General features: G+C 35.9%; 1 protein-coding gene across 2 annotated transcripts in view; it reads right to left on the reverse strand.

The window, feature by feature from the left end:
- Nucleotides 1–2,721: 2,721 nt before the first annotated feature.
- Nucleotides 2,722–14,296, reverse strand: part of glra3 (glycine receptor alpha 3) — a 132,873-nt gene continuing 121,298 nt past the window's right edge. For both annotated transcript variants that reach the window (XM_062981378.1, XM_008107571.3), the window contains one exon: nucleotides 2,722–14,139. In XM_062981378.1, coding sequence (XP_062837448.1) covers nucleotides 13,858–14,139 — 282 coding nt within the window. In that variant the 3' untranslated portion in view covers nucleotides 2,722–13,857. The remainder of the gene's footprint in view (nucleotides 14,140–14,296) is intronic.

The raw sequence follows: 14,296 nt of genomic DNA on the forward strand, positions 1-14,296 counted from the left end.
ACTGGAAAGTATGTTTTTCTCAAGGATGGCTCAATAAACAGGAAGAAAACCACAACTCCTTGTCCCCTGTCCTACAAAATATCAGGTGCTTTGCTTTTAGTCAATAGTCCAGAATGGCTCTCATCCATCTGGTAAGTAGCATTGCTCTTTCCATGTTTTGATTGCAATGAGTCCAGTATCTTCACATAAATGTATTACCTGAAAACCTATTTTTCTGAGTTGCTGATGATCCGAAACAATCAGAAAACAATTGCACATTTCAGTTTGCTTGATCTGTGAATATCTTCAATTAGGGGATGGGAATTTGCTTGAAGGTTGTTCTTTTTTCCCCTTCCAGTTTAGAAACCCATTCTACATCCCAGTGAAGTTATATATCTTTATCTTTTAATAAGCATTTTAATCTGTGCAATGTTGTTTTATATGATATGATATATTTTATCGTATATATTGATAGGATTTTTATTAATTTAACTGTCTGTAAATTGTTTACTATGTTTCATGTTGGCAATGAATGTTTGCCATTATTGCTTTACTTTGGAAGACACCCTGACTCCCCTAGGGGAGGAAGGGCAGGTTAAGATAAAGTTGTTGTTGTTGTTGTTGTTGTTGTTGTTGTTGTTGTTGTTGTTATTATTATTTATTGTTATATTAATTTATCTTTCTTTTTCTGTTGTCTTTTTTTGGCATGCCTCCATATAGTTCAAGGGCACAGATACTCTTGTGGTCATTTCACATCTTATTGAAATGACCACAAATTACATCTCATGTTGAGCTTTTGACTACAGGTCTACTGGGGTTGACTTGTCCTCTTGTATTCTCTTAAATTCAATTAATCCATCAATTATTTGCTTGGTATGTAATATAAATATAATAAAGTAAATTCTACTAAGGATGATTTACTTTCAGGATACACATATCAAGTAATCACAGTTGATAGGAATATACCATACATGATTACATTTGCATTGGAATCCCACTTTTCTTCTGTCTAGAAAATGAAATGTGGTCAATTCAGTTATTCTTTTAAATAAATCAAGAATAAAAATACTTCCTTTTAATCTATCATATGACCATTTATTCTACCAAATGTGCCATAGTGCTGCAAACTTGAATATATGTTACTATAATTAACATAATCACTTACCATGGATTATGTTGTCTATGGATTTGGAAGATTAAAACTCAAACATCTAAAGGCTGATGAATCATTCTTATTTGTCAGCAGCTAAAGAAAAGGAACTCTGACTCCTGATTTTAACTTACCTGCAGCTCAAAATGTATTTTAGGAATGATGACTTAGATAACATCCAAAAGGGCAATAGCTTAAACAAGTGTATGTGTATGTACTCTTGCAGTTTTGGGCAAATTATTCACCTCACAATACATGCTTATATTATTTTTAGTATTTTCCCTAACAGCACTTCCTACTTTGCGTCATGGCTCCCGAACATGTGGGGAATTTGGAGAATTTGGTGCATTACCTATCAGGGAAATTTCATTGAGGCTTTATATGGGCCACTTGTCTTAGAACAAAATGTCATACTGCTCTTTAAAACCAGAGAGTTTAAATGCAGTTTGGGGATTTGCTGAAGAAGTTGTTGTCCCTGACATTCTAATGATAACAAAAATATATTACCTGAAGCTCAAAGAACTCTGTGTACCAAAATTTGTCATATACAGAATTTTAACAATCGGTCCCTCTGGGCGGTACCTTTTAATGTGGCCTTGAATGTTTGGAATGAAGGGCTCCCAAAATTGAAAAAGGATGGGAGAAAGATTTTGTGGGGATGGGACTAGAATAATCTTGTTTTGCTTAGAATATTCCCCAAAGGTGTAGTAGTTGCAGATGAAAGAAAAGGAAACATACTCATTTAGCACACACTGTTCTTAGAACCAAAGTGTTTGTGTTGTGTTATTAATGAGAAATATCAAGATAGCAAGGACATTTGCAGAAACAGATGTGAGTCACCTGGAGCTTCTTGCCACCACAGATTGATCTTTATATGAAGACGTGGATTGGTGTAGCAATGAGTTTTTACCAATACCCATGGAAAGAATATAGTCTGAGGACCTTATCACACAAAGTCACTATCCAACAGGAGTTGTGTGATCATGAGCAATCTCGTTATCACGTATCTCTGCAGTCACATAACTGTTCTGATTTGTTGATCTGTGGTTTCATGCACCTATTCATAACCCCATCCTCCCACATGTCTACTGCCCTGTAATTTTAAGTACTTTTCAGAAGCAATTTTAGAAATCCAATTATGTTTAATAAAAAAAGTCAAATTAAACTTTAATTCCATAAATTATAGCCTCAGGAATAGCAAGAGGATGGAAGGCTGGTTTTTCCATCAATAGTGAGGTTTACTATGGGGAAGAGGCAGACTGACAATGGGATCTGCAGATAGTGACGGTCCTGTTTTATTGCTGCCAGTTTGTCTCCTTCATGTGATGAAGTCCTGAGTCTTTTACTGACAGTGTATGGCAGTTATATATCCCTTTCAATTTGTGAGGTCTGGGTTACTGAAGGCATCATGCTACAAATATCCTAGACACATGTTCACCAACATCAATTCCTGGAGTCTTTATTAGATATCTCCTCCACCCCCCAAAACCGTCAGTTGCATCCTTTTGACTGGTCCCAGTTTGTTGATCAGCCTTTATTCGTGTGACTGTCAATAGTTAACACCTAAATTGTGGCAACGTCTGAGCAACATCTTGAAAAATGGCCGCATTTATTCTTCTTTTAGAACAAAATATCTAGTTACATGAACACCATAGGCTGCACACATCTTAGCACCCCTGTCACCAGAGCATGTTAGCTGTAGTGCTTAATAGAGAAATAATACAAGAAAGAAAAAGAAATGTAATAAAACTCATGCATGACATTTTTTCATTGGATTTACTGGAAAGAAATACTTCTAGACATAAATTGGCATTTGCTGTTGTCTAGACAAAACTCACAGGAAATGTTTAAAAATCACAGACAAATAATTAACACACTATTATATCATTTTTTTTGCTGTTGCCTTTTAAGGAAGCTTGGCGCACTATCACACAAGCTATTGTATATAATGTTTAAACTTCATGTTCAAAGCTTATGGCACAGTTTCTTTTTATGTAGCTCACAATTAAATATCCATAGAATGCTGACATTAATTCCATTTCGTCCATTTGATACCCTCTACTGTATGTTGACATTGCAAACTCAAGGAATGGCTTTTGCATATTTTATGAAGATGAAAGTGAAAAAGTGCAATAATATTGAAGCATATCAAGAATATAATATGAGCCAGCATTTCATGGCCTTTAACACATCAGTCTCATTTACTTCCAAAAATCTTCCACATTGGTAATAAGTTAGAGACTGCCAGAAGACATATATTTTGCCTGGAGGCACTTCTGTTGCAAAGAAATAAGCGCCCACATGTAATATCACACACATCTCCCAACATTTCTCTTTTCTAAACAATTTGATTTGAAAAAAAAAATAGATTTTCAAAACTATTTTGAAAAGAAACATATGAAAACATCCTTATGCCTGTTTAAAGCAAGTTCACTTATCTAACTGACATCCACTTTTGTAGTGCAGATTAAAATTCTATACCTTTATTCTATTAATGAACAATTTATATGAAGGCAATCTTAGAGAGCTAAGCAACCATCAATAGGTCTTCTATCCCGGTCATTCATGAGTGTAAGAAGGTGGTTCTCAACCTGTGAGTCCCCAGGTGTTTTGGCCTACAACTCTCAGAAATTCCAGCCAGTTTACCAGCTGTTAGGATTTCTGGGAGTTGAAGGCCAAAACATTTGGGAACCCACAGGCTGAGAACCACTGGTGTAAGTTCTTTTTGTAAAATAATATATTTGAATCCTATCTGACTGTCAATTTTTTGCATTCATAAATTAAACTGGAATAAATTATAATACTGACTGCTTTTAGCTTTTAAAAATATTATGAAGTAAAAATACAATTTATAATTTTACAGAAAAGGATAAGTTTAACATTATTATTATTATTATTATTATTATTATTATTATTATTATTATTTTTCCTTGGTGAAACCCAAAAGAATATTAATTTACATAGCCACTTATCAGAAAAATACAGTGGAAGCATTTGTATCCCCTTAACTTTAAAGTGCACATTTATAGCTTTCATTTAAATAGAAGTCTCCCCGGTACTTTACAGATAAAATATTATTTTCACTAAAGATTTGTAGTTGTTGCTCTCAAATATATAATTTATCATGTTATATCAAAGACAAAACAATAAATAATACATATGATTAAAGTGCTTCCAGGCAGATTGCTTCTAGTACTGCCAATCAAGACTATAGGATTATTCTATCTTTTCTTCTATACTCTTTTGTAGGGAGAAAGGAAGATATAAAAAGCAACGGGGAATTGCAGGAAGGACAGAAGCGGAAGATAATGTCTGGACCCCACATAATACTTCATGAAGGAAGATGTGCATTGCCTGGAATCACTATTGATGAAAAAAAGCCATTTGTAATGACTTCAAGATCACTTAAACAAGTGACACCTGCTGTCAAAATACATTCCTTACACCACTTGAGTACTTTTTATGTAACATGTATTTCTTTTCAGTCATAGAATCTTCATGAGGAAATGAAAAGCAAAGAACACTTTGTTAGATTTGGAAGCACAATCCAGGCAAGCCTGCTGTGCCTTGCAGCTAAATGTGTAGCAAGCTGACAAGCTGTGAGGTGCTTTGAATGTAGGGAAGCTGTAATAGTGAAATATGAGTAAAATACAGGATAAATTGACACAAAGTTCTTCTGCACTGACTGTTAAAATTTGCATTTGCTATAATTTAAAGCCATATACTTAAAAAGTATACACAGGAAATAGGATCCATGATATTAACTCTGGTCTCCTTTATTATATGCCACAACCATTCATGGGAAGCTGCTTCATACCAAGTCAGACAGTTTGTCCAGTGGGACTGATATAGCTGCTGGCAGTTACAGTGCTGCTAAAAAAATACTGGCCTGTAGTACCATTAAAAAGTGCTTTGATCCTTCTCTTCTGGGAAGGAAGGACATGCTGCTGGACCTTCAAACTGGAAGGTGTCTATGGGGTAGAAGGTGGTCTGCTACTTTCCAGCACCATGAAGAGTTGTCTCAGTTGTTCTTGGCTCTTTGATAAAAAATATAGCAGCAATGGGAATTGCAGCAGCAGCAGGCATTATGGTGGCCATATGAGCTTGTGAGGATTTGGGGAGACAGATGCAGGCCTCTGATCTCAAGAAAATGCCCTTTTCATATCCTAAACCAGTAGTTCTCAAATTTTGGTCCTCCTACTATTTTGGAATTCAATTCATAAAAGTCCCAGCCAGCTTGGCTAACAGGAATTAAATCTAAAATTTGGGAAACAGTGCTATAAATCATCACCACCATAGTTTTGTCTTGCAGCAATTCTACTACATAGAGAGTAGATGAGCTAGTGCTGCCCTGTGCAGTATGTTTATCACAATTATTTTCTCTATTACCAGATTTAGGTATGCTGCTTGTATATTTAATACCAGCAGCTGCACTGTAGATGGAGGGACACCTTCCCATTGCTTTAATGCTGTAATGAGAAGGAATAATATTTATTGAATATATTAATGGCAAATGACTACTCAAGAAACAAGGAACAAGAATAGAACAAAAGTTAGGAATTATTGATTAATTGAAACTTATGGACAATTATTCTGAAAATGAGAGCACCAATCTCATGTAAGTTCTTGAATGCTAGACTAGACATTAAGTCACCTTGGGCAAGCCATGCTCTGTAAGTCTGAGGAAGGCAATAGCAAACTAATAACTTCATCACATGAGGTCCTTTTTGGCAGCATGCGCCATTTCGCCTATACTATGACGGAGCCTGTTGGTTCGCATCCCATGACGTAGAGTAACTTCTGGCAGGGCTCTGGCATAAAAGTATAGGCGGGCCAGCACATGCAACCATCACAGCAACACGGAAAGACTTCCTATGTTGAATAGAAGTTAATGGGGGGAAGCCGGGTACTGGCGCTTCCTCCCCTGGAATGGGGGGTCATTCCATGGGTGATGTGGGGCGTGGGGTGATGGATTCCCCACAGCCTCTGATGGGCAACACTGTGTTTGCCACAATGTGTGGGGTTTCTGGTGGCCCATCTGATGAGGTTGTTACTCTGAATAAGTCTCACCAAGAAAATCCTATAATAGGGTTCGCATAAGTCAGAGTCAACATGGAGGTGCATAACAACAATGGCAAATTTTGAAATGTACTTTGCACAGAACAATCATAGACCTATAGGCATTTTTCTCAAAATATTGTGTAGCATCTGTTTCTCTTGATTCTGCCATCTGTGCTCTTAGTTGGTTTTTGTAGCCTTGTGTGTGTGAACTGCTGCCCATACTAGAGTCTGACATTAATATAGGATCCTATCATTCAATATTTAGATATTTCCTGCAATGCTAGCAGGTGCTGATCTCAGCATGCCCCATTTTAAAACACTTGTTTTGCTGAGGCAGTGAGAATTATGTCTGCATCCAAAATACATTACATTTTCCTTCTTTTTTTTTTTTGACAAACTAAGAAGCTGGAGGAAACAGACTGTGTAAATTGGCTGTGCATCTGAATATGCATCTGAACCAAAGACATATGTGTCAAAGCTGGCTGACCTTTTAATTCACAATTCAAGTATCTTTTTCTTCCATATTCAATGTAAAGAATCTGGAGTTAATGACCTATGTTAACAGATAAAAAGCGAAACCTTTTAACATTTTAGCTATTTAAAAAATCAGTGCATGAATAATGGATAACAAGGCTATGTTGCTGCCTCTCATGCATGGCATTTTTTCTGAGTTTACTACCCTAAACACATTGGGCAAAGGTATAAGCTGTGCTCATGTAGACTCCTCCATAAAACCAGGAAGAGTCCCATCATAATGTAAAGGTCCCATTTGTGAAGGGGACCCTTTGAAATCAAAGTACTCTGCATCCAGATACACTCTTTCATTTCCTCTGACATGAGGAGAGGAAGAAGAGTTGGCCATGTGCAAGGAGAGTAGATCAGGAGATGGGGTCATTCTTCTGACTTTAACCCACCATATGGAGAACTAATGCCTAAAGTGGACTGCATACTGAAAGAGACTCATTCTACAATGTCTCTGCAGAGAACAAAGACAGTTTGGGATTTTACATGACAGATAAGAACCATATAAGCTACTGTTCTGTTACTAAAATACCACTCCTATTGCTTAAGTTGAAGTTATTATACCTTCCAGAAGGCTTTTGAAAAGAATCCATGTGTTCCAATAACAAGGGGTGAGCCAAAAAATTAGCCTTCTACATCTGATGCCTTGGTTGCAGGTGATGAAGTTGCACCCTGTTTTTATTAATGTTTGGGGAGGGGAGGGGACAGGTCATAATGAACAGTGTCAGAATACCAAGAGAATAGTTTCCCCCTGCCTAGGCAGCCATTATTCATGCACTTTTACTTTCAGTGAAATACTGAAGTATAATGCTGAAATATTGGAAGGGCTAACCAATTGACAATTCTATATTTTTCTTCCTGCAGTGTGCTGCAATGCTGCTGTTGGCACATCATGGTGTCAACAGTCACAAAATCAAACACCAATAGTTCTTCTGGGTTCTTCTCAGAGGTGTATACCTCAGACATCAGAAAAAAGCACAGATGAATTCTATTTGGTTAATGCTTTGTGTCATTTTTGGCAATAACCACTTTGTTGGACTACACCCAATAGTTTGGCCCAATAGAGTATGACTAGTATGTTCAATATAAGGAAAGCACTTTTGCTAACTTTGTCACTGTATTAGAATCTTCCCTTGCTGGCTACAACATTGTAATAAAGGTGTATTTAATCCATCAGAAACATGAACATGTCTAATAAATTCCTTCTTTGCAATAAGTTCCTTCTTCAATTTATTTATAGTAGGTTGTCATGCACCTGCTGGTATTTTGAATGTATAAATTAGGCACTAGTGAGATGCTGGTAACTTTTTTTAAAGAAGGTGCTGATGGCACAAGACAACATAAACCTTTTCTTGATAATCTTATATTCTAAAAAGTGTACTAAATTAGGCAATCTACCAGTTTTTCCTTTGGATCCATGATAAACATAATACTGTGAGTTGAATTTAAACTATTAGTTTGTCTGTGGCGCCTTGGATTAAAATTAAGCATTCTGTTATTCCAGGTTGCAGGGTATAATCTTCAAAACATCATATATTGTGACATCTTTACATGACTGACTGCTTTCTGCCTTCTAAATTTATGGCCTTGCCTTTGATGTAGAATGACATTTCATCTAATACCTTGTCTAACACAAAGCATGCCAATAGCTTCTCTAACAATCTTGTCAAAAGTTTTATATTGTGTTACAGGAGATCCAAAATAACCTCTCTATCTATGACTATAAAAAAGTTCCAAGGAAAATCTCTAGTGGAACTTGAAGTCACTGTGATGTCTTGAGCTGAATTTAATATTTAAGTGACATTATCTCTGGAGGGCTATAGGAAGGGTCCATTTGCCTTTGAGAGAGTATGGCTAGATGAGACCCTTGTTGTGTGTGGAGTTTTACTTTAAGTTGATGGTTATAACCAGAGTCTCCTGGCCTCTCCTTGTTTGTTGTACACAACTTAAGTATTATGATCTTTACTAGAATCAAACTTTTCCTTCCATTAATACTCAAGGACTTGTTTTATCACAATTGGAATAAGTACAGCAATAGCTTGCCACTTCCATTTTCACATTTGATTTGACAGATAGGGCCATGCAGAACTCTGGATTTTTCCTAATTCTTGAGAAATAAACATTGCCTAGGCCTACAGTTAGAAAGAGAAGATCTGAAGATCTGAAATTTGGGTTTCATGCCTATCTGTGGTATGATAAAATAAAGTCCTACTCTAATTTTAAAACCATTACATAGGGAGATTGTTATTAAATATTAGGGAAATTGCCTTGAAGAGAAATGGTTGATTTATAAAGATTTGCTGGTGTTGGATAATGATCAGTATAGAATAAAGACGAGAGAGGAACTACTGTCTAAAAGCTTCCCAATACAGTGGTTTCCCTACAGACAGTTAGTAGAACGATTTAAATGGATAAAAACTTATTTGGATCTGTTATTGATAAACCCAAACTTGAAACAGTTTTGGAGTTTGGAGAGGATCACTTAATTGCTAAGTTGTATAGATTGTTGTTAAAATATTAAATGGAGGAGGAACAGGGGAATGACTGTATAGTTAAATGGGCACAAAAGTTTGGTAAACAAATACAAATGGAACAATGGGAAAGAATCTGGACAAAGAGTTTGAAATTTACACTGGGTAATGACTTGAAAGAATATTTTTATAAAATGATGTATAGATGGTATCTGACACCAGAAAGGATTGTTAAGATGTATAAAAATAGTTCTAGCAACTATTGGAATTGCGAGGAAAAGGTGGGCACATTTTACGACACGTGGTAGTAATGTAAAAAGGCCTGGAAATAAATAAATATGATTTCAAAAGAAATAGTTAAAGTCAAATTTGAAATGAAACCTGAACTCTTACCTGCTTGGGATGTTAGATGAACAACTTGATAGAAAATGTGGAAGGTTATTTCTATACATGGTAACAGCAGCAAGAATTACATACACTCAAAGATGGAAAGACTCAATGATTCCGTCCCAAGATGATTGGCTTATGAAAATAAGCGAATATGCAGAAATTGATAAACTTGCTATGTTGATTAAGAAGAAATATCTAACTTTAAGAAAGATTGGGGCCTATTTATTGTGTTCCTCCAGCAAAGATGGGGCCAAATCTCCATCACTAATCTTTTGGACTAGAAGTATGTTATTATATGGGGAAAGGATGTATCAATGATTCTTTTTCACTAAATGGGTGTAGAAAACTGTGAGAATATAACTACCAGTCACAGAATGTAAAGTCCTTAGATTAGAGAATATAGATTGATTGTAGTTTGTAGTTATTGGGTTTTTTCATGCTTATGACATAGTATTATTATTCTAGAAAAAGTATTTTAATGTTTTGTTGTTGTTGTTGCTTGTATGTTTGTATGTAGATTTTGTTTGAAGTTGTCTTAATAAAAATCAATCATAAAAAAGTGATTGCGAGCCTTTTCTTCTGCATTTGTTTACATTTGATATTTTGCTAGTTTATTGGAAAAGTTTTGAAATGACTTCTTCAAAGAAGCATGTTTGGCCCTATAAAATTGTCTTGATGCTTCTATTTTATCCTATAACAATAGAGTTACCAGTTTTGGGTCATTTTGTTCAGACTTGGGGATGAAAGGATGGCCCCTTCTGATATGTGCCAGACATAAAACACCAACCACATATCAATCCCAGTGCTCACAGCTTGTCATTCAAATACATACACAGAAATAGAGCATATTTTCTTTTTTGGCAATAAAAACAGAAATTTTAGCTAAAAGAAATTGGGAGGGCGCTAAGGAATATTAATTGGAATCCACTTGTGTCTAGACAGATGTGAATGCAAAGCAAGCATAGTCCAGATGTCACAATGAATATGTTTGAGATGGGAGTAGGGAACTTGCATTTTTTTATCTTTCATCTCCCACTTTATATTGTTGCATATTTGGATGCTAGGACAATGGGCTGCAATGTGCTCCATATATGTTGAGAATATTTTTAATGTTATAATTCAAAATTTCAACGGGATTGTTGGGTTCACCAATTTTTTTTTTCTGGAGCTTCTCAACACATTATATAAAGTGCACAGTATTATTTTATTCTAACTCTACCCTTATATATTGTATTTCTTTAGCCTTAGCTTGGAATGTTAAAAAGGTCTGATTCTAGAACAAATCAACCTCATTCACAGCTCCCAAACAGTGGATATGATCATCTTGAGAATCCACACTCCTCCTGAATTATACCCTAGGGCTACCTTAACATACATACCAACACACCTTATTCTAGATATGCTAAGCACACAGAACATCAGGAAAATCTGATGCCTGTTGTATGGGCCAAAAACACTTTAAAAGAATGGAAGAATATGATGCACTAAGCTTTTCCTAGTAGTTGTACATTTTGGCAATCTTCAGGTCATACTTTTCAGGAAATCTGTATGGAAAAAAGGTTCCCCACTGCTACCCCCACCATACAATTTATCCCAGGAAGTAATGGTAGAATATGATGTATCATTTCTATTGAAGCACCTTAAAAAGCCCATGAAGAGACATTAAACTCTTTACCTGCCACATGCTTTCTAGCATATAGTTCAAAATTAAAATTAAAATAAATATGAAGGTCAGTTATTACTTTTTATGAAAATGTTAAAATTTAGGCCAACGTTGCCTACTATATTTTTCTGATAATTTAGCCTGTTGTCTAAATTATCATACAATTTATGTTTTTTCTCTCTCTGAGAAAGATGCATGTACAGTAGAGTCTCACTTATTCAACATAAACGGGCCGGCAGAATGTTGGATAAGCGAATATGTTGGATAATAAGGAGGCATTAAGGAAAAGCCTATTAAACATCAAATTAGGTTATGATTTTACAAATTAAGCACCAAAACATCATGTTATACAACAAATTTGACAGAAAAAGTAGTTCAATATGCAGTAACGCTATGTAGTAATTACTGTATTTACGAATTTAGCACCAAAATATCATGATGTATTGAAAACATTGACTACAAAAATGCGTTGGATAATCCAGAACGTTGGATAAGCGAGTGTTGGATAAGCGAGACTCTACTGTATTACCATTTTCATAGGATATTGGCCTATATTTGTAGTCTTGTATATAGAGTACATGTATGACCATGAAAAGGTTATATAGCTATCTTCAAAAATGTATGTTTAGAACATTTATGTTTTTGCCATATTCCAAAAAAGGCTGAAAGAAAAGCTATTAACTTTACAGAAATGGGGCTGGGTCTTGTTTACAACTATTAGAAGGATTTACCTTTATAGGAGTAATGCAGCCATGTAAAAATTTCTGGGGCAGAAAGAAGTTGTGAGTGGAAAAAGTTTAAGGGCTTCATCACACAAGCAGAAGGAAAGTGGAGGGAACTGTCTTACTCCGTTCCCTCCCGTCGAGGACTATCATCTGTCATCTCACATCCTTTCTTGGTAAAGGTCTGTCTTTCCCCTGCTTTATGCCATTTCAAGTCGACTAACACCCAACTTCTTAAACAGTACTCTGGGCTCCATTTCTCTACACTGCCAAAATGAAGCCCCACAGAATCCCGTTGGAAGTTGCCTTGAATCATGTGATGGACTCCATGGGACCTGTTTAGGAAGTGTGGAGAAATGGGGAGAAGATAACTGAGAGGACTGCATCTGATGAGGTTGTAAGTAGCCCTGTTCCAGATCACTGTCAGGTATGTAGTAGTGGACACTGTCCCAAATTAGCTTGAATTTAACATGTAGCTTGAATTGCTTTAATTCTGTAAAATAACTGCACAGACACAAAATCTTCCAAGATATCTATTGGTATTTGGCATTGGGATATTATTTTGTTCCAACTAGAAAATATCTGGTAAAAAAGAAAGTCTAATGGGATTTTTCAAAGGGAATTATATGCCCATCTTCTGACACAAAGCATACATATGGGTTTTGGTATGTTTACTATAAATACATTAGAATTTAGCTTAGATATGGGGGGGAAAGTCTCAAAAAGCATTTTATATTTTTCGACCAGCAGTGAGGGACAGCATTTACAGGCTAATTTTAAGTATGTTTATGTGCAATTAAGTTTTAGTGAGCTCAAAGGCATGCAATTTTTACTAAGTATGCTTATCAGTAGGTTATTAATTCTCAATCAGTTTCCCATCGCTTGTTAATTTACCTTTCTCTGCTTTATTCAACATTTTCCCTCCTCTGGGGCCTTGAAGGTGACAGTAATCGCTGGAGGACCTGAGGCTATTCTATTATGTAAGCTACATGCCAGAGAGAAGTGCCGGATCTATTCAACAGGCCTAGCCTGCTGACCTTTCCTCTGTTGAATGTTATTGGATGTGATGCAATGCTTCCCTAGCTCTCTTCCTCTCTTATTCATACATACATATATATACTATCACTGAGCTGAGATATACTTATTTGTGACAGGGCTGGCAACTATCACAAAGAACTGGAATCAAAAATACCTGGGGGAAACAGAAATTCAGATAGCTGACATTCAATACACTGCTTATTCCAGAATAGTACTGTAGCATGACTAGAAATATCCATGGGATCACACTGAGTTAGTGGTTTGTGGATTGCCCACTATGAAGTTTATAACTGTTTTTCTTTGTAACATGTTGCCTAAAATGTGTCTTGTGCTTGTTATAAAAGCCACTGGCAGTGTCCTTAAGTCTAAAAAACATGCCTCATTGCTTGAAAGGAAAACCTTTTGAACCAACAGCTACGTTTTTCAGAATCGAGACCAAGGCAGATATTTCCTTAAAAAGTTTAAAGGAGAGTTAAACGTGTAGTAGCATCTTTGTTAATATGGCACTTATCTAAAGACATCTGGGCTTTATTTTGATAGATTTAAAAATACAATTTAATTAAAAACTGTAGCAAGGAACATCAAAGAATGCTATACCATTATGTAACACTATGTATAAATTTGTTGGCAGTAGAGATTAGTCTAGAGAATGTTGTGATTTCACTTTGCAAAAGTTGGTTACTTCTAGTTAATAACAAGTAAAAACACTGTTGTAGCAGGTATTGTATCTTCATAGGATGCCATTGTTCTACTCATTGTGACTTCGCATAGCAAGTCAAATATGATTTCCCCCCTTCATGCCCTTTTGTGAGCCTATCAGTATTTATATACTGATTTGTACCACCACGAGAACTGGAAATCTTAATCTTGTTTTTGGTGAATGTCCTCATGCCTAACGATTTTATAGATGACCCAGTAAAAAATGTTGAATATCAGAAAAGCTAATGGAAAACAGGCTCGGGAGATGGTGTCAATTTTCTTGGCCCGATCAATGAATACCTTCCTCATCTCTTCATGGCTTTTTGGTGCAGGTTGAGTTGGATTATTAGGCCCCTTTGGAGCCACTCCATCTTTTGCTGGTATACATGGTGGTCCCATGCCATACCCTGTGAAGCTGAACCGGTTCTCCCTCATGTCATCATCCTGTAAAAGACACAATATAAGAAAACATAAACATTCTTTAAAGGAGATTATGAAGACTTGGATCACTAGGATTATACATTATTCCAAATGTATGAAAATTAGTGCTCTGTATTTCATTATTTTCTTTGTATTTCAGGAATCCATGGTTGAAAATATA

Source organism: Anolis carolinensis, chromosome 5 (assembly GCF_035594765.1).
Source record: "Anolis carolinensis isolate JA03-04 chromosome 5, rAnoCar3.1.pri, whole genome shotgun sequence".
In the NCBI taxonomy this organism is placed as follows: Eukaryota; Metazoa; Chordata; class Lepidosauria; order Squamata; family Dactyloidae; genus Anolis; species Anolis carolinensis.